The sequence below is a fragment of the Microcebus murinus genome, chromosome 6 (assembly GCF_040939455.1).
Source record: "Microcebus murinus isolate Inina chromosome 6, M.murinus_Inina_mat1.0, whole genome shotgun sequence".
Classification (NCBI taxonomy): Eukaryota; Metazoa; Chordata; class Mammalia; order Primates; family Cheirogaleidae; genus Microcebus; species Microcebus murinus.
In genome coordinates this window covers 99,126,008-99,147,123 of record NC_134109.1, presented here as the reverse complement: position 1 = coordinate 99,147,123, position 21,116 = coordinate 99,126,008, and the positions used below count along the sequence as shown (strand labels likewise).

The following is a 21,116-nucleotide window of genomic DNA, read 5'->3' as shown; positions in this document are numbered from 1 at the left end:
TGGCTCTGTCTTCCTCTCTCTCATCACTTGCTCTTGGGAAAGCCAACTGCTATAATATAAAGATACTCAAATAGCCCATAGAGAGGTGTATGTGGTGACAAACTGAGGTCTCTTGCCACCCACCAGCCAGAGGACTGACTTGACACTAGTCATGCAAGTAAGCTTCTTGGAAGCATGTCCTCCAGCCTCAGAGAATCATTTAGATGACTATCACACCTTGTCTGCAACCTCAGTAGAGACTGCACCAGACCCACCCAGCTATATTACTCCTGGATTCCTGAGCCTCAGAAACCATGAGATGATAAATGTTTGTTCTTTAAAGATCCAATAGATAACTAACATTCCATTTCTCATAGTCTTGATTCTGTCATATTAAAAGGATATTTAGAGGCTCCTGTTGAATGAGATTTTCTCTATATTACACATTCAGAAAGTACATATTTTTATCAGAATATTTTATTTCAAGAGTTAACACTTTTTGCAAAAAGTAAAAACAACATGGATACTTCCCTGAGTATAAAGAATTAATTCTACCATAAAAGACAGTTATAAAATTAAGCAATTAGAGGTACATAATTCTCTGCATTCAATTATCCTCTATTACATATTTGTTCTTAAAAATCTCATGTATTTTGGAACTTTAATGTTTTGAAAAGCCAAAATAGCTCGTTTTGCACCTGTGATGTTAAGGTATCAGTCTGATCTGTCTTTATCAAATTCAAGGGCAATTTTTAAAGCAGTGCTATTGAGACCAACAGATTGCATGTTACATATGATAGAAACAATTACTCCTCTGGGAGGAACCTTGTTATTTACAGCCTCTGTCTCCAGTTCTTCAGGAAGGACCAGCAGGACACTACTGGCACCCACTGCACCTCCAGTATGCGAGACATAATGCCGTTGCTTCCTACAAGAACCGTATGTTTGCTTCTTTTCCACGACACCCCATGCCATTGCATATTTACCCTCTTTATCCCAAGACATCTCTGTATTAGGGACTGGTGTCCAAATCATAATCATTGTTTCTGGTTTGAGGTATCCAGGTAAAAGATTTTCATTTGAGTCCTTAAACAGTGCAACTTGGTAACCATACAGCATTGCATTCCCAAATTTCAGAAGGTCACCCACTGTAGACAGAAATCCACCACCAGCCCATTTATAGGAGTTATCCACGTAAGGTGTGTTGATAAGACGTCTCTTTTTATTGTAAACATAAAATCTAAAATGAAATAAGAATGGGAATTAAAATTTTCATAGTCCATTTTTTACTTTACACATGATGATAGGAAAATGTGTGTATGAGATAGATTGTATTTCAATGTAGCTATAAACTAATGTAGCTCAGAAACTATAAACTAATGACTAATTTTCAGTATGCTTCAGATCCCAATGATACACAGATAACTAAGGTAGCTTGCCCCTGCTGAGTGTACTAAACTTTTACTATCAGCAAAAATACATTAATATTACACATGATATATTTGCCGTATATGGAGAAATGCCTACCATTCGTAGATATGCCTAGTCCTTGGGCTTAATGTTGAATCATGTGCCACAAGTGAATTTTCTTAATTTCTTTCTTTTTTTTTTTTTTGAGACATTGTCTCACTCTGTTGCCTGGGCTAGAGTGCCATGGCGTCAGCCTAGCTTACATTAACCTCAAACTCCTGGGCTCAAGCAATTCTTCTGCCTCAGCCTCCCGAGTAGCTGGGACTACAGGCATGTGCCACCATGCCTGGCTAATTTTTTCTATTTTCGGTAGAAATGGGGTTTTGCTCTTGCTCAGGCTGGTCTCGAATTCCTGAGCTCGAACAATCCTCCCGCCTCGGCCTCCCAGAGTGCTAGGATTATAGACGTGAGCCACCGCGCCTGGCTTCACAAGTGAATTTTATAACCCAAAGTGTGTGCATTGGGAAGCTTAGGAATGAGGCTAATATTTGTAGGAAGACTAGATTTCTTAAATAATAATACCATATAAGTATCATGTATAATGATGTGATGTTGTACTTTCTTAATATAGAGAAAGAAGCTGAAGTTAGCAAACCTCAGTTTGAATCCCAACTCTCACCCTTACTAACTATGCTTATTTTATTTGATTAAAAAACACACACAGAGGCTTGGTGGCTCATGCCTATAATCCTAGCAGTTTGGGAGGCTGAGGCAGGAGGATTGTTTGAGCCCAGAAGCTTGAAGCTGCAGTGAGTTATGATGATGTCACTGCACTGCAGCCTGGGTGACAGAGCAAGATACTACCTCAATAAACACACACACACATACACACACACACACAAATAGTTTTTACCACATTCCAGGTACCAACCATGTAAATATGAAATAATTTATTTTTATAACAATGTTAGGAGATAGGCACTACTATAAACCCCTATTACAGATGAGGAAACTGAGGCACAGAGTATAAACAACTTGTCCAAGGTAATACAGCTTGTAAGTGGCAGAGTTAGGTTAAAACCCAGGCATCTGGCTTGCCTATTCTATACTGCCTCTCTGCTTCAGCATCCAAATTTGTAAAATAGGATAAAAATTCCTACTTTGCAGAGTTAGGAATATATATATAAAGCACTTTTCATATTTCAGGTAGGTACTTAAATGATAGTTATAATATTATTTGTTCATGCATTCAACAATTATTGATGGAGCACTTACTATGTGCCAGGTACTGTTTTGTTTATTTTTATTTTTAGAGACAGAGTCTTGCTCTGTCACCCAGGCTGGAGTGCCATGGCATGATCATAGCTCACTGCAACTTCAAACTTCTGGACTCAAGCGATCCTCCCACTTCAGCCTCCTGAGTTGCTGGTACTACAAGTGAGCACCACCATTCCCAGCTAATTTTTAAATTCTTTACAGAGATGGGATCTTGCTATGTTGCCCAGGCTGGGCCAGGTACTGTTTTGATGCTAGGATAAATTGTTAAAAACAGAGAGAGAGAGAGAGAAAGACAGACAGACAAAGTACCTTACCTCATGAGGTTTCTGTTTTAGTCTGAGAAGTCAATAAATTTAAATCACAAAATAATTAAACAACAAATGAAACTTCACTCATGAGGATCCTTTCTTTCAAGATTCATAATAAAGCGGTGCTCTTAGGTTTTCAGTTTGCTGACTGCCTCACCTATAATGGTCAATTTACCTTGGCTATTCATAAGCACTGTCACACTTGAATCTCACCATCACATTAAACTGTTTTCTCTCTAAAGCTCAGACTCAGAAATTTCTTCCTATGACAATGACTTCTAATCCTGCTGGTTCTCCAACTGAACCTGCTCACTGCCCTCACCGTCACCTCCATCTATTTTCCTTGCTTCTTCCCTATTTTCTCAGGTCTTTGAGTTCCTACTGGCTTTACCTGCTCTTTGTCTTCTAGTCTGAACCATCAGCCATCTCAACTGTTTCAGCTGTGATCTCATTAGCACCTTTGGGTTCATCACTCTTCCGACCTTACACTACACCAATCCACCAACCCTGAACAAATCCAGGTACCTCTTTCCTTGGTTCCTTATCTGCAGAAATCCATATAACAAAGAATGTAAGTGAATGACATCACTTCATACTCTCACTGTGAGTCTTTACTGCTGTTATTAAATCCTTTCGTTCTTCTCCTGGTTATTCCTGGTATATTCTTCATAATGGCTACTCCCAACCCCTTCCCCTCTCAATCCTCTACCTCAGTTAGACCCAGGCAGCAGATAATCATATCCTTTGTTTCACTGAGAAGACTGAGCCATCCAAAGTAAGCTATAAATTCACATCTTTATCTCAAAATGTATTTACATCATCATACACTTTCTTTTCTCTAGTTGCTTAAGAAGTTTTCCTATTGTTGTAACAGTTAATTCCACTACTTGCATCTTTGATTGCCTTGTTGTCCTTCTAAAACCTTGCTCTACCAGCTATACTTCCTAGATTATTTTCTCTCTTAAAGTCCATTCTCCACTCCGAAGCCAGAGATTATGTCTCCCATTCTCCCATCCACTTGAAATCCTCCAATGGTTACCACTGCAATGGGAATAAAAGCCAAAGTTCTTACTAGGGCCTATAGCATAATCAATGGTCCTCACTGAAGTACTGTCAACTCCCTAAGGGAATTTTTTGGAGGCTTTTTTAGTTATCACAATTATTAGAGGGCTGTTATTGACATTTAGTGGATACAGACCCAAGAGTCCTAAATGTCTAAATGTCCTGTGATGTATGGCAAAGTCCCACACAATGATATATGCTCCCATATCCTGCAAGGCCTTTATTCCACCAGATATTCATGTAAGTAAAAAATATGTTTATAAATATCTGAGCCTCTGTATTATAAAGACAAACACTTTTTGCACATTTTTACTCTACCATGAATTTTTCTTGAAATACAACCACTGTGAAAATAAAACAAAGGCTGCACTTTATTTTGCTCAAAACTTTACCCAGAGTTGGCCACCAAGAGCATGAGTTGAAACATCAATAAATCCATGTGTATAAGTTTGCATTTACACATTTAAAATGCCTCCATGTATTAAGTTACATCTGACTTTATGTCTTATTATGTTGTCATGAGTAAACTTAAACATAATGAAATATCTATTATTTATTAAAAAGTACATTCCTTTTTCTTCTTTATAATGCAGTTAGAATACCGAGTGTAGGTTATATTAGCTGACTTTGATTTCAGGATAGTAAAGAAGGCATTATGGCATATTTGTTAAATTAAGGGGCAGTGGGTCTACAGCACGAGACTCACTGTCCAATATGATTTAGCCCCTGCTCACTTCTTTGATCTCATCACTTACAACACCTGACTTTTTTCATGCCAGACTTATTTCTGTATTTGCAAGAAGGCAAGCTAGTTTTCTTCATCATTCATGCCTCTGCTCAACTAGCATGGCCTAAAATAATGTATTTTAGACAGAGTCCCCCATACCCTCTCCCTTTTTCTTTCTATTCCATCGCTGTTTTATTTTCTTTATATCAATATCTGAAATTCTTATTTGTTTACATGTTAGTCTGTCTCTTCCTGTAGAATGTAAGTTTTGGAAGGGAAAGAAACTCATCTTCCTGTTCACTGATGACTTCTCTACCTAAAACAGTACCTGCCATATAGTCAGTGCTCTCATTAAACATATTAAATAAATGAAAACACTTGTTGGCTAAATATTTAGTGAAGATACCTTGTACAGCATTGAAGAGACAAGTAAAACTATACACTATGGCTGCTCTCCAGGGGCTAATGGTATTGTTGGATAATATTTAAATTTCAAAGCACCATATGAATCATCTAGGAATTTTGTTAAAATGCAGATTCTGGCCAGACATGGTGGCTCATGCCTGTCATCCCAGCACCTTGGGAGGCTGAGGCAATAGGACTGCTTGAGTCCAAGCATTCAAAACCAGCCTGGGCAACACAGCAAGACCCCATCTCTACAAAAAGTGAAAGATAGAAAAAACTAGCTAGGCATGGTAGCATGCACCTATAATTCGAGCTACTCAGGGGGCAGCAGGAGGATTACCTGAGTCCAGGAGTTAAAGGCTGTAGGGAGCTGTGATAGCACCACTGCACCCTAGCCTGGGTGAAAGGGCAAGATTCTGTCTCTTAAAAAAAAAAATGCAGATTCTGCTTTAGTAGGTCTAGGGAGAGGCCCAAAATTCTGCTCCCAGGTGATGTCCTGGACTACACGTTGAGTAAGAGGCTGTAGAATTATCAGCAAGATGGATGTGAGGAATCCTGAGCACCAGTGAGAGTGAGCATTGCTGAAATGGCAGCTCAGACTTGGGAGCGATGTAGTTTAGCTTGGCTAAGCAGAGAGCTTGAGAGGATAAGTGGCAAGAAGTAACATTGGAGGAGTAGACATGGGACAGGGGACAAAGGACAGATCACAAAAGACCATCTGTGCCATGCTAAGAACTTTGACTCCTTCACTTTAGTTTTACAAAATGTTAAATTTCCTCCAAGGGGAAAAAATATCCTTGCTACATACAGGTTCCAGCTACCAGTCTTTTCTCTCCATTTACTGCTGGACTACATGAAATAGTTCATACCTGCTGTTTCCATGTACTCGGTCTCTCCATTCATTCTTCAACCCCTAAAATCGGGCTTATGTTCCCCATCACTACTAAGCAGCTCTCTTGTGGGTTATCAAGGATCTTCTCATTCCCCTTTTATAGTACTCTACTGATTTATCCCCTGTAGCACTGTTAACCAGTACTTCCTGGTTCTCCTTTCAGGCCATTCTTCTCTTTGAACTCTCTTCTCTACTTCTCAATCCTGTGATTCCCTGTACCCTTCCAACTTTAAGTGGTTCCAGTTATACCAGCTCTTCCCTTCTACAGAGATAACTACAAACCTGCATCTGTACTACAACCCCTGCTCCATACTTTCAATCGAGTTTTCTACTAACATTAGTAATTCTCAAATTTGGTTTGGGAGAAGGACAGAAATGATGTTTATCAGAACAACTTGTGGGCCTCCTCCGTCCTCCCTTCATAATTTTGGAGGGGCTGTGGGCATATATAGTTTGAAAAATAACTCCTTTTTCAAGATTCTTGTATGTCCCCTAAAAGCCCAAGACTTTTGGGTGAAGCAAGGTTGGCCGTTAGGAGAGGGGTGGCCACAGGTTTGTTGTCTGAAGATTAAAGAAAAAAAAAAGGGTGGGCTCAGTGGCTCACGCCTGTAATCCTAGCACTCTGTGAGACTGAGGCAGGAAGATCAATTGAGTTCAGGAGTTCGAGAACAGCTTAAGCAAGAGCAAGACCCAGTCTCTACTAAATATAGAAAAATTAGCTGGGTGCAGTAGTGTGTGCCTTTGGTCCCAGCTACTGGGGAGACTGAGGCAGAAGTATTGCTGGAGCCCAGAAGTTGGAGGTTGCAGTGAACTATGATGACACCACTGCACTCTAGCCCAATGACAACAGTGAGACTCCGTCTAAAAAAAAAAAAAAGGCCAGGCACAGTGCTTCAGGCCGGTAATCCCAACACACTTTAGGAGGGCAAGCCAGGAGGATTGCTTAAGGCTAGGGGTTGCCTGGGCAACACAGGAAGACCCCATCCCTACCAAAAAAAATTAGCTAGAGGCACGTGTCTGTAGTCCTACTTATTCAGGAGGCTGAGGTGGCAGGATTGCTTGAGCCCAGGACTATGACGCTGAAGTGAGCTATAACTGCACGTGGCATTCCAGCCTTGGAAAGAGAGCAAGAACTTTTTTTTTTTTTAAGTCTACAGGGGATCTTAATATGCTTTTTTGAAAACCAACAACTCAATATGTGATTTTCTGTTTCAAAATCAACAAGTCTAAAACTAATCTCTTCTTGTCATATTTCTTCTCTCCATTAAAACCTTATTATAAAACCTTTGATGACTCTCTTGCCCTCAACTTTCACATCCAGTAAGATGCTAAAACCTATTTATTCAGTCTCTCCTTGGTGTCTTACCCTTCTGCCTTCTGTTCCTATCACCACTCCCATATTTTAAACCTCATTAATTTCTGCCTTAACTCTGATTATACTTATAATTCCAGCCACTCAAGTAAAATTAAGTCTAAAATAAGTCATATAATAGAAACACATTTTCTCACTGACAAATACATTTCTTAAAGTGAACTCCAAGCTCGTAAACCAGAAATACCAATATTTTTGACTAATAATCAGCTTTGCATACTTTCTTTTAACAGTAAGGCATTTCAAACCACTTATATTAAGATTGGAAACCAGAACTCCTCAGTCATTCCTCCTTTAAATATAAAAATATTTGAATTCTAGACTTTAGAATTCTAAACTTTAAGGAAGCAAATTCTAGATTTTAATCTCTTGGTTCCTTTTCACAGCCAACAAATTAGTAGCTTTTCATGAAAATAATTTTATTCAGCAAAATGATAAACTTTACTATTTCAAATTCCTAGGAAATTTCTGCTTAAAAGAATGGAATACAGACTGGGGCATCTTTATAACTAGATAACTGAAGGAGTGATACCAGATGACAAAGATCTTTAAGAATTTCCAGATTGTGCATAAGAACATTATATAACCACAGAAATCTACATCTACAAACTTAGAAATTTAAAAGACTTTTATTTTCTAAATGCTTCTTAAATACCTTTGTAAATAGTTATCACTTTGTATTTTATTGCTAGGAGAAGTTTAAAAACAATTTAATACATATAAGAAACCAATCCCATTTTAACGTTTAGCATTAATATTTGGATTGAACTACTAGTAGAGTCTATCATCTAAAGTGGTCCCCAGCCCCCAGGCCTTGTGGCCACCCCACCTTCCTACCCCCCATCCATGGAAGGATTGTCTTCCATGAGGCCAGTCCCTGGTGTCAAAAAGGTTGGAGACTGCTGATCTAAAGGCATAAAAAGGAGCTTGATAAGGAACAATTCTTTATTATGCAAGACACTCTAGAAAATAAATAGAAGGTAAAGGCCATATCTACACTGTCAGAAAACAGGAAACTTCAGAAAACATTCATTTTATTTGGTTTTGGTCCCATTCAATTATAAAATTAGAGACTTTTGTTGCAAACATTGTGTCAAACATATGGAAACTATGACCAAGGTCTAGTAATAAGTTAAGGCATTGACTAAGGATTTCCCCCCAATTAACAAACTTGAGTATCTTTCAGTGGCAAGCACATTCAGTCTAGTCCCCTGTGGGTGTTAGCTTAAAGAGTTAGAGAGTTTATTTGCTATATAGAACCAATTGTTCCTATTCTTCCATTTAAGAAAACCCTGATTTTATTCAGGACAACCATGTACCCAACTAAAAACTAAAATTCCCTTGCCTCCCTTACAGTTAAGTATGCCCTTATGGCTAAAATTCTAACCAAAGAAATTTAAGTAGTATTGTAAGGTTGGGTTCTGGGGAAATACTTAAACAAGTGACAGACACAGGACGACACTATTTTAAACACACACATACAAACACAGAGAAATGATAAAGAAGATAAATATTTACTCTTGGGAATACAATAACTCTAAAAAGCCTTAGTCAAGATATTATAAACAGATTTATGATTACACCCAATAAATCAGTAGACTAAAAGGCAAAGTTGGAAACATTTTATTTACTGTAAAATGGTACCGTAAAGCAAATGAATAGAAACATATGTATTTGTTAAGTTTTGCTTTAAGGTTTTTTTGTACATATCCTTGAAAAGATTCCTTTTACTCTTGAATTCCCCCCAAAAGCTAATGCCTTTAAACTCCTATTACCAAAAAAGAATCAGAGTTGAGTTTTAGAGGCCCAAGTAGATACTGTATCAAATAAAATAAAGAGAAAGAAAATGGACAGAATATTTTCCCAGGTAACATTATTTCCTTCTTCTTTTAGTGCCCTATTTTATTTCAGTAGCCCATTTAATCTAACCAAAATGAATCAACTACCCCTTTATAACCACTGGGTACAACCAACAATCTAAAACAAAAAACAACAAAAAACCATCAAAGCCCAAATCTACCCCAAATCCCGGAGCTGATAAGGACCCTTAACACTAGAAATGGAAACCCACTGCCTTTTTTCAAAGAATGGGAAATAAAATGAAATTAACTCACCGTCATATGCCATATTTTGATTTCAGTGCAAGTCACAAATTAGTCACTCAACAAGAAAACAGCAAATGAGAGCTGACCTGCAGTCCATACATTCATAGAGCCTTAATTTCCAGTTTAGAAAAGAAGCTCAGTGAATACACATGAAATACTTCTTCCCCTACATATAGATCTAGGCATTTATTTTCAAATGTGTCAACCTAAATCAAAATACGGTCAGGCATCTATGCCATCTTTACTAGGGAATCTTTTACTAGAGAACTTCTGGTATTTGTCATTTTTTCTTATGCTTTCCGGTACAATATAATGCTAGACCTGAAAATAATAAACAAAGATCTGCAGTGGTTGAGAACCACATGCCATTTAAAACATTAACCTAATTTCTTTTGGGTCCCCCAAATCTCTGTTAGGCCATAGACTTATTTGCAATGCATATTTAATCCATTTAAATAAGCTGGTAAATTTAAAACAATAATTTAACTAAATACAACAGAAGACTGAATAAAACTAATGTGGGGATAGGAATATAAAGGTAAAAATATCTGCCCCCCAAAAAACCACCATTTCATCAATTTCTTTAGAAACATAATTAAGGTTATAAACTTCTGACTCATTTCCTAACATTTGACATAACTGCCCTTTCAAAAGTATTCTTTGTTCTTTCTGAATTAGTTTTTTTGAAAAGATACCAAGTATTTGATTTTCAAATACTTTTTACTCTAATAATGAAATGCCAAATTGCTTTAAAAGGTAAAATAACTCTTTACTGCATTTATTAACACTGTGTTCAACTTAATTTTTTCTTTTTCATTTTCTGGAGTCTCAAAATTTTCTCTATAAAAGCAGCCCAAATTTTAAAAATCTAATGAAATAATTAAAAAATTTGAATACTTCCATGTGCGCTTTTGAAGTAGACCAGTTCAAAGAATCTTTATGTATTTGGTATACATCATTTTAATCCTGTCTCATCTCAATTGAACATTTACATTTTTTAGCACTTTCATATAATTGTGCTTGAATTATTTTAGATTATATAAATCAGTAGCTAAAACTCTAATCATAGAAAATCCCTCCATAACACAAATCATAAACTAAATTTAAAAATTTTTAAAGGCTAAAAAGCTGCAGGCTTGAAATCCTGGGCTCAAGCAATCCTCCTGCCTCAGATTCCCAAGCAGCTAGGATTACAGGCATGCACCACCAAGCCCAGATAATTTTAAAAATTATATATAGGGATGGGGTCTCACTATGTTCCCCAGGCTGGTCTCAAGCTCCTGGCCTCAAGCGATCCTTCCACCTTGGCCTCCCAGAGTGCTGAGATTAAAGGCATGAGCCACTGCACCCCATCTGCTTAATATTTTAAAAGCAAGAAATTAAATAATGATAGTGATAGATTATAACTCATTAATTAAAATAAGAATCCATGAGTTCATACTGAATAAATGCATAAATAAATAAAGGAGAAGGAAAAGCACTTTCTTATAATAGAATGCCAGCTAACAATTATAGAATGAAGTGTGGAACTAGAAAATCATCATTTGGCAACTAGCACTGTAATAACTGATTCAGTCATGAATCATCAATGGATGCTAAAAATAGTTGAAGGTTTGATGAGAAAGAGGATTTTTACATTGTCTCAAAGTATCTCCCCCAAATATAGTTGTTAATAAAAAGAGAAAAATAGTGACTTTACAGAGAAAAAAACCTGACAGGCACTATCAAAAAGAGATTAAAATACTATCACCAATAATAGGACAAACTGACATCATGTCACTTCTGAGAGACATGACAACTAAATACAACATGGGCTCCTGGACTAGAAAAATTTTTTAATTTTCTTCTGCTGTAAAGGACATTATTGGAACAATTGAAAAAATTTGAATAAGGTCTATAGATTTGATAAATGCATTGTGGTGTTAATTTCCTGAATGTCCTTGTTTTTAGAAAACAAAAATTTAGGTACTTATGGGTAAAGGGGTACCATGTCTACAACTTATTCATAAATGGTTCAGAAGAAAATAACATACAGATAGATAATACAAATGTAATAAAATGATAACATTAGGGAAATCTGGCTTAGGAGTATATGTTAATTGTCAGTATTATTCTGCAACTTTTGTGTAAGTATAAAATTAAAAAAAAAAAAATTAAAAAAATTTTTTTTGAGACAGGGTTTTGCTGTATTGCCCAGGCTGGTCTCCAATTTCTGGCCTCAAGTGATCCTCCTATCTCAGCCTCCTAAGTAGTTGGGATTTCAGGCATTAGCCATCTCACCCAGCTAAATATTAAATAAATATTAAAACAATTAAAAGACAGTAAAACATAAACAAACAAAGCATTAGCCAAAACATAAGAAAACGGATGATTAAAGAGCACATTACAGATGCCCATGGTGGGTGCAATTTACGTTTAGTTATTCATGTGCTTGAATTATTATTGCCGTCTTTCATTGAGGTCTTGAGGAACTTTACAGACATGTTTTATTTCCCTTGATTTATAGATAAAAAAATAAACATGTAGAAAAGCTCTCATAATGTGGCAAGTTGATTTTGGAATGTAGACAAGGAAAAATTGACTTTTAATTGAAAACACAGAGAGTTGAGATATAGCTGCACACACCAAAAGGTATTTGTTTACCTTGCTCTATTGTAAATCACTGGCTCATTTTCTTCCTGCACAGTTGTCAGCATATCCAAGTCATGGAATATTTTCTGCATATAGTCCAAATATTTATATCCTGAAGCTCTTTCTACTATGGCTGCCAGTAGGGTATAGCCAAAAGTTGAATACAAAAACTGACTACCTTGAGACATCATTGCAAGGGGGGAAAAAAAAGAAAATGCTTGATTATTATTCAAAAATATGTAAAATATTGTTCCCACTGAAAATTGGCATACCTTTAAAACTGCAATATTTTACTTCAGCATTTAGAAAAAGATTATGGATGCTATATCAACAAATTTAGTTAACTTTACAAAGGCCCTGCTTATTCCATGTCCTTAACACAAGAATAAAATGATGATTAGCATACTTAAAATTTCACATGACTCTGCTCCTTTCTCCGATAATGAAATAAGCAAATAAATCCTACCTCAAAACAAAATGAAACAAAAATCCTTCAAACTGACAACATAACAGGAAGGGGAAGAAATCCAAATTTGGGTAGATGTTTTTCACATACTTTCTACCCATTGTTTAAGGCATAGATAGGTGCACAGTTCTTATTTTAATAAAATATCTGTAAGCCTAAAAAACCCTTATTTAAAATACATATTTAAATATAAATACGTATTTCTATATATTCTTTCAAATATATCACTATATCATTTTTGATTCTGAAAACTTAAAAATATATGATTGGTACTAAAAATGGATAAGAACTTTATTTATTTATTATGCAAGGGGAGTGAGGAGGGCAGTTCAGTTTCCTTTTTTTTTTTTTTAAGACAGAGTCTTACTCTGTAGCCCCAGGTAGAGTGCAGTGGTGTCATTGTAGCTCACTGCAACCTCAAACTCCTGGGCTCAAGCAATCTTCCTGCCTCAGCCTCCTGAGTAGCTGAGACTACAGGTGGGTGCCAAGATGCCCAGCTAATTTTTCTATTGTTAGTAGAGAAGAGGTCTCCCTCTTGCTCAGGCTGGTTTTGAACTCCTAAATTCAAACAATCCTCCCATCTCAAGAACTTTATTTTTTAAAACAAAATGCATAATTTATTCTTTGCTCCTATTAGTTATATCTACATAATATCTATTCACAGTAAAAACAATTCTTAAAATGAAATTGGAATAAAAATACATAAACCTATGATTAATTTAAATAATTTAAAGTGGTTTTAATAGGCATCATATTCAAATACACAAAAACAATGATAATTATTTTTATAGATCAGCTTTTGGGGAAATAAAATTAAGTTGATGATTACTCATTTCCTTAAGAAATGAAGGCACAAAATAAGTTGAACAATTTAAATTCTAACCAAATTCTAAAATATTAGCAATACTTTATCATGTCAACTTTCTTCAAAATTTTCCATGCATATCTTGATACTAAGAACCCTCTAAATGACTGGGTAGTCTACAATAAGGCTAAATATAACACCTATCTCCCTGGATGCTAGGCTTTGTTAGGAACTATAGACAAAAGGGCAAGCACTGCATTGGCCCATACCACAATCATCAACCTCACTGAATGCGCTGCAAGATGGTATCATTTTGTATTTCCTGAAAATTAACACTTCAATAATGACAATTTTGTTATGAGAAGGAATTAACACTCACCAGGTTTAAAGAACAAAGGATCATTTTTAAATAATCTTAGGGATTCAATTGAATTTTCAAATTTTTCTTTCAAGTATAATTCGCCTTGTTCAAAATCATTTTTTTTCTTGCCAGGTTTTGAATTTCGGCATTTGGCTTCATTATCCTGCTCTGTCTTAGCTTTAGCAAGGTCATTCTTTTCGTTACTTTTGCCTTCTTTTTCTTGGTCAGATGCCATCATCCCTTTCATCATCTTCAAGGCTTTATAAGCTTTCTCTTCTTTCACCTTTTTCATGTCCTTTTCATAATGACGAATTCCACTTAAATGGGAAATAAGTAATCTTGTTGTGACAGAAACCTAATTGTAAAAACATGAAAATTCAATTATAATATTAAACTGTACAATAAATAAATTAGTAGCTTTGGAATAATGCCTCAGTAATATTTTCCATTTTGGACTGCTGCTGGGAAAATGTCATGTATAAATCCTTAGTCTCGAATTTCAGAAAAATACCTACCCAATTATCATTTGGACTAAAAAAAAAACACAAAAACTAAATCTGTTAATTACAACTAAGAACAAACCAAAGAATCCTATGAAACATTTTAAATATAAATTCCAGCATAAACCATTTAACATGCCATTAGGAAAACAAAATGTGAGTTTCACTACCTTTTCACCTTCATATTCCTTTTCTGGGAATTCAGGAACATAATGTTGTACCGGAATATCAAGATCCAGTTTCCCTGCCTCCCATAATTTGGCAAGAGCAACCATGGTAAGGCTTTTGCTGATGCTGGCAATTCTCATAACTGTCTCTGGCTTACAAGGTACACGGTTCTCAACATCAGCATAACCTAAACCTTTGGAGAAGAAAAGAAAAGCAAAACGTCACTATTAATGGGCTTCATGGTCAGTCTTCAAAAACTGAAATAATACTATCTTAAAACATCCTGTGCATTTATGTTCCACTTTTATAAGTTACTTAAAACTGGCCATATAAGGGATGAGAGTCTCAGCAACACTGACACCAGTAAGCCTAACAATTTAACCTTATTACTAAAATAAAATTGTATCCTGTGTGCAACAGTAATTTTCCATCTGATTCAGATACTAATTTTTCTTAGCTTATCTAAATAATTGTTCCACATTTTAAATAAATTACATTCTTTAAAGAAAACATCATGTTCTTCAGATTATATTTATCCTTGATTTTTGAGTGAGTTTTCCACTGAATTCCTTAAATAGTTACCTTATAAAAATAAATGTGAAAAGATGTCCTGCAAACTATATCTAGCTAATTATCAATTTAATTTGGCTGGCAAACCAGAAGGAAAAACTATGTCTACTAATTTAAAGTTCCTTCTAGAAAAAATTTTAAGTTTGTTTTCCAACTTCTACACAGGCTAATGTATGGAACTCTAAGAAATAAAAAAAAAAAAAAACTGAGGCCAGGTGTGGTAGCTTACACCTGTAATCCGAGCACTTTGGGAGGCCAAGGTGAGAGGATTGCCTGAGGCCAAAAGTTTGAGATCAGCCTGAGCAACATATCAAGACCCCATCTCTACAAAAAAATAAAAGAATTAGCTGGGTGTGGTAATATGCACCTGTAGTCCCAGCTACTTGGGAGGCTGAGGCAAGAGGATCACTTGAATCCAGGAGTTTGAGGTTGCAGTGAGCTATAATGATGCCACTGCATTCTACCCCAGGCAACAGAGCAAAACCCTGTCTTGTAAGAATAAAAAATTTATATATACATATAAATATAAAATGTGTATGTATATATAAATTTTTTTCATATGTATAAATTCTTTATATGTACAAACATTCTTTATGCATATATAAATAACTGAAATCTGAAAAGGAGCACAATGACTGTTTTTAAACTGTAAATGTATATTGTGCTGAAAAATATTTTCACAAAAATAAAGCTCTCACCCATTAAATCATAAATTTATATAATTTTTGATTATAAGAATTTTCATAAATTAGACATATTGATTATATTATACTTATACTTGGAGGAAGAATTATTTCCTTTAAATTCAAAACCCTACTGCTCTCAACTTCTCCTTAAAGTTTTACTTTCTTTAAATGATGTCTGAAACTTAATTTCCTAAAAGTAGGATTACTAAAAGCCTGGGATGACCAATTGGACCAATTTGTGTGCAATTTGTACAATGAATAAGTTATAAAATAATGCTTTGATAAAGTACCATAAAATGAATAGAAATCTCTCTCCCAAAGCTTCTAGCCATGTGTTTGAAAAAATAGGTGACACCTCTGCCTAGTAAAAAGAGTAACAGACTGTAAACTCATTAAGGACAAGGAATAGTGAATATCCCTATTACTTAATACAATGACTTTTAGAGGATAGGGGACTTAATAGATCATTAACTGAATTTTTAAAAAATTAGCTGGGCATGGTGTAGGGGTCCTGTGGCCCTGGCTACTTGGGAGGCTGAGGTGGGAGGATCACTTGAACCCAGGAGTTTGAGGTTGCAGTAAACTACGATCACACCACCGCACTCTAGCTCAGGAAATAGAGCGAGACCCTGTCTCAAAAAAAAAAAAAAAAAAAAAAAAAAGAAAAAGAAAAGAAAAAAACAAAGAGAAATTCTGATGTTTTATCTATCCATAAGAGTTATCTACAAACAGTTAATGGATGGTTACTGTAATCCCCCCCTTATCCATTATCTGTGGTTTAGTTTGCCTCAGTATATATTTTTTTTTTTTTTTTTTGAGACAGAGTCTCACTTTTGTTGTCCAGGCTAGAGTGAGTGCCGTGGCGTCAGCTCATAGCAACCTCAAACTCCTGGGCTCAAGCGATCCTCCTGCCTCAGCCTCCCGAGTAGCTGGGACTACAGGCATGCGCCACCATGCCCGGCTAATTTTTTATATATATATCAGTTGGCCAATTAATTTCTTTCTATTTATAGTAGAGACGGGGTCTCGCTCTTGCTCAGGCTGGTTTTGAACTCCTGACCTTGAGCAATCCGCCCGCCTCGGCCTCCCAAGAGCTAGGATTACAGGCGTGAGCCACAGCGCCCGGCCTGCCTCAGTATATTAAATGGAAAAGTCCAGAAATAAAAAATTCATGTTTTAAATTGTACGCCATTGTGAGAATTGTTCTATTTTATTATTAGTTATTGCTGGTTAATCTCTTACTGCACCCAATTATAAATGAAAATTTATCATAGAAACTCAGTATATATAGGACTAATTACTATTACCAATTTCATGCATCTACTGAGCGACTTGGAACCCAGGGATAAGGGAGGACCACTGTAACAACTTTCAGACCAATAAATCCAGTCCTAAGAGAAAAGCAGGAGTAGAAGCAAGCCATCTTTAAGACTCCAATTTATTTGTCACATTTTAAGTCTTGCTGTGATAAAAATCTTATTCTTCCGTTAGACATGCTTTCCCTACAATATGTATGACTTTATGTAAACAGAATAGCATTTCACGGGATGCATTCCAACCAGTAAAAACATCTGTATTTTCATTCGCCAATTGGCACAAAACAAGCCACTAAATAACACTTTTCTGGGCCCACCTTCTGACCAGACTTCTTTTCCATCTACAGAAACTCCAACCACTATGCCCGGTGCGCCCACCTCATCCTAAGATCGAAGGGGAAAAGAATGGACAGACAGTTCAAAGACAGGCTGAAAAACCCCAGCGCGCTCACTGGGGCCTTCCCCAGGCCCCGCCCCCTCGATCCAGGCCCGCCCCGCCCCCTCTGCCTGACTCCGCCCCCTCTGCCTGACCCCGCCCCCTCCGCTCAGGCCTCGCCCGGCCCCTAACGCCGAGGGGCGTGCCGGGTCCGCACTCTAGGGGGATAAGGGACAGTCCCCAGGAGGGCGGTGACCTCCGCCCCAACTTGGGCAACCCCCAAGAGCTCTGACCACTGCCAGGCGGTAGGGAAAGGGGAAGTCTTCCTCGGAAGCCGACCGCAGGCACCCACGCCCAGGGTGGGGTCCGCTCAGCCCCGGGAGATGACCACGGAGGGGTCCCATTCGGGGTGAGCCGGGGGCGGGGCGCGGGGTCCCGGCCGCCTACGCCCCCCCTTCCCAGTCGCCGCACCTTGATCCTGTGCAGCAGGTCGCGGCTGCTCTCGATGGCTCGGGCGAAACACCTGGAGGGAGGCGGCGCGGGGCTCTGCGGAGACCCCAGGGCGAGGGACTGCTCTTGTGGCTCGGCCTGAGGCGACGCCTCGGGGTCGGCGGCAGCGGGAGGCTGCGTAGGGGTCGCGCCCCTCAGCTCTCCCGCCAGCTTCACCCCAAGAGCCAGTCCCAGCCCCAGACCGAGGCCTCCGACCCAGCCGTGGCCAAGCGGCGGCAGCCCGGCGCGCTGGTGGGCCCTGCGGCGCCCGCAAGCCCAGGCCTGGCCCCCGAGGGTCGCAGCCCGGGCTGTCACAGCTGACAGGAGCCGGTGCATGGCGTCTCTGGAGAGCCGGAGCCTCGCAGCTAGCGCAGGCCGGGCTGGCAGCGGCGCTGGAGCGAGGGGAGGGGCGACCCGGGGAGGGAAGGGGGCGGGGACCGCGGTCAGACGCTAGCAGTCGACGCCCGGCGGCGGGAGAGCCGATCGCATCGAGCCCTTGCTCCTCTTCCCTTTTCTTCTCTTTGCCTTGTCTTTTTCTTGTTTTTCTTTTCTTTTCTTTTCTTTTCTTTTCTTTTCTTTTCTTTTCTTTTCTTTTCTTTTCTTTTCTTTTCTTTTCTTTTCTTTTCTTTTCTTTTCTTTTCTTTTCTTTTCTTTTCTTTCCTTTCCTTTCCTTTTCTTTCCTTTCCTTTCTCCTCTTCCCTTTTTTCTTTTTGTCTCCCTCAGATCAAGTGTCACCTCTTCCGAGGGGGATTCCTAGTTCTCGCCCACACCATCTTGCCCCCACAGTGTGCACACTTTCTTAACAACACAACGCTTTGTGTCATTGAACTTGTCAGATTCGTTACCAGACTGACTTCTTGGCGAAGCCCAAACGTTTAGTTTTGGATCTTCAACTTCTGCAACAGCGCCTGGCACATAGCAGACGCTTACCAATCATCTTTTCTGTCAAAACGCTCTTTTCTCTATCTTTCCATCTCCCTTCGTGTCTCATTTCAGCTCCTTCCATGTCCCTAAAGCTCTTTTAAAATCTATTACTTTTGGAGTTCTAGCTCCATACTGCATCAAACATATGAAGTTATATCCAGACCCTATTCTATGGTTTTTTTTTGCTTTAAAAAGAAAAGTGGGGTTTTTTTCATTTTCAGTTGAAAATTTTTAATCCAAAAGTAACCTGTGTAATTTACAATAAACTATGAATTCTCAGTATCTGTAAATGATCAGATTCTTATGTAATAAACCTAATCTCAAATTGCTACAAAATATAAAAGATGTATAAAATTTTAATTTAAGATGTAATGAAATCTATATGGTAATTTTGAAGATACCTAATTAAATATTTATCCATTCCAGTTTTGCAATTTTATGTTTTGAGATATATGATTTTTTGAAAGCTTGTAGACCTTAGACCTTAGATATTAGGGCAATATATATACCCCATATGTAAAATGACCCTGTCTTTCCTTGCAGGTAGAATAGAGAGAGACAGAGGTCACAGACTTGAATTGACAAGCCTTATCAGAGAAAAGCTGTAAACATCCCAAGGTAATAGTTATTTAATTGGAGGAAAAGGCAATGATGGTAACCCCTCCTAGTAAGAAACTCCTGGGGCTACTCACAAAGCCCAAGACCCCAAGATAACAGACTATGCTAGGATCCAGAAGGTTTGGCACTGAAACTCAGAGGTCTCTGGAGCACCACCTGCAGTTAGAGTGGACAGATGTACTCTGTCAAGATAGTATTGGAGGTTTTCATTGTAGGAGTCACTACTACTCCAAGCACATGACAGTGAGAGAGAAAAATGAAAACAGAAAAATGTAAAAGACATAGCCAGTGGTGGTTACAAGTGCTCACTTTATAATTAGTCTTTAAACTGTACATATATGTTTTATTCACTTTTCTGTACCTCTCCTTGGATTGGAAATGAAAAAAACACAGAGCCAAATGTCCTGTCATGTAGAGGGCAAAACCCAATATCCTGGTGGACTTCCAGGTTAGAAGCAGATATAGAGAGGCCACCTGAAGTTTGGTTTCTGTGACAATAACAGAGAATAAATCTTCTCCATGCAAGCTAAGTGCCTAGGAGGCAACCTGACCAAGCAGCCCAAAGACATGCTGGCAAGATCTTTACTGCCACTTTAAAGCAGGAGCTCAGAGCACCAACAATTGAGCTGGCGTTGGCCTGTGAGCCACAGAGACCAGATAGAAGAAAAGTAAACCACTAGACATGGAGAATAGGAAGATAGAAAGAAAGAGAGAGAGGAAAGGGAAGAAGGAAACTTTCCACTAAAAATAAACCTATAAACAAAATTTCCAAAACATATGAAAAAGTTTTCTAAGAAAGACAACAAAATCAACAATCAAAATGTGAAATTGCCCCAAACAAAATAAAATCAGTAGAATGATCTACAGGGAAAGAGGAAAGTAAGAGGCCGTTTCCTGGCTAAAAAGCATATGGGTAATAGAAAACAAATTTTTAAAAAAGAATTATCAAAGAAATTCCTGTCTCCATGAAGGTGTAAAACCAAACTAACCAGGCACATTTTCTAAGGACCTTTTGAGGCCATGTGCTCTGAGCTATAGGTCACATACATTTGTTTTAGAATAAACCTCTTTAAATTGTTTTACAGAGTTTGGATTTTTTCCCCATTAACAAGATCAAAAAGGAAGAGGGAAAACTGTCCGTGTTTGCAGATATATGGTTGTCTATGTAAAAAAATCCTAAAGAAAAACATAACAAACACCTCCTAAAATCAAAAAGTGAGTTTAGCCAGGTGTGCTGGCTCACACCTGTAATCCCAGCACTTTGGGAGTTGAGGTGGGAGAATTGCTTGAGGCCAGGAGTTCAAGACTTCAGTGAGCTATGATCTTGCCACTGTACTCCAGCCTGGGTGACAGAGTGAGACCTTATCTTAAAAAACAAAAACAAAAACAGTGAGTTCAACAAGGTTGCAGGATACAAGATAAGCATACAAATATAAATTCTGTTTCTATATACTAGCAATGGACATGTGGACACCAAAATGTAAAATAATATCATTTATAATCATTCAAAAGACTTTCACAATATTTGAGTGTAAATCTAACAAAACATGTACAAGACTTGTATGCTGAAAACTGTATACCACTAATGAAATTATAGAAATGGAGAACAGACTAGTGGTTGCTATGGGTTAAGGAGGGGATGGAATTGGGAGGGAAGTGGGTATTGCT

The 21,116-nt window shown here is 37.8% G+C and overlaps 1 protein-coding gene across 2 annotated transcripts; it reads right to left on the bottom strand.

Annotated features, from left to right (window-relative positions):
• Positions 1-440: 440 nt before the first annotated feature.
• LACTB (lactamase beta) lies at positions 441-18,318 on the bottom strand. 2 transcript variants are annotated; one of them, XM_012758719.2, is made up of 6 exons: positions 17,889-18,318; positions 17,359-17,425; positions 14,472-14,662; positions 13,820-14,156; positions 12,182-12,347; positions 441-1,219 (listed from the first exon to the last, which is right to left on the bottom strand). In XM_012758719.2, the coding sequence occupies exons 1-6, from the start codon at positions 18,240-18,242 to the stop codon at positions 694-696; spliced, it is 1,641 nt and encodes a 546-aa protein (XP_012614173.1). In that variant the 5' UTR covers positions 18,243-18,318; the 3' UTR covers positions 441-693. The 2 variants fall into 2 exon arrangements, 1 of the variants encoding a protein (XP_012614173.1); XR_001152572.2 differs by having other exon boundaries at positions 1,084-1,219; positions 12,182-12,343.
• Between the last annotated feature and the right edge of the window lie 2,798 nt (positions 18,319-21,116).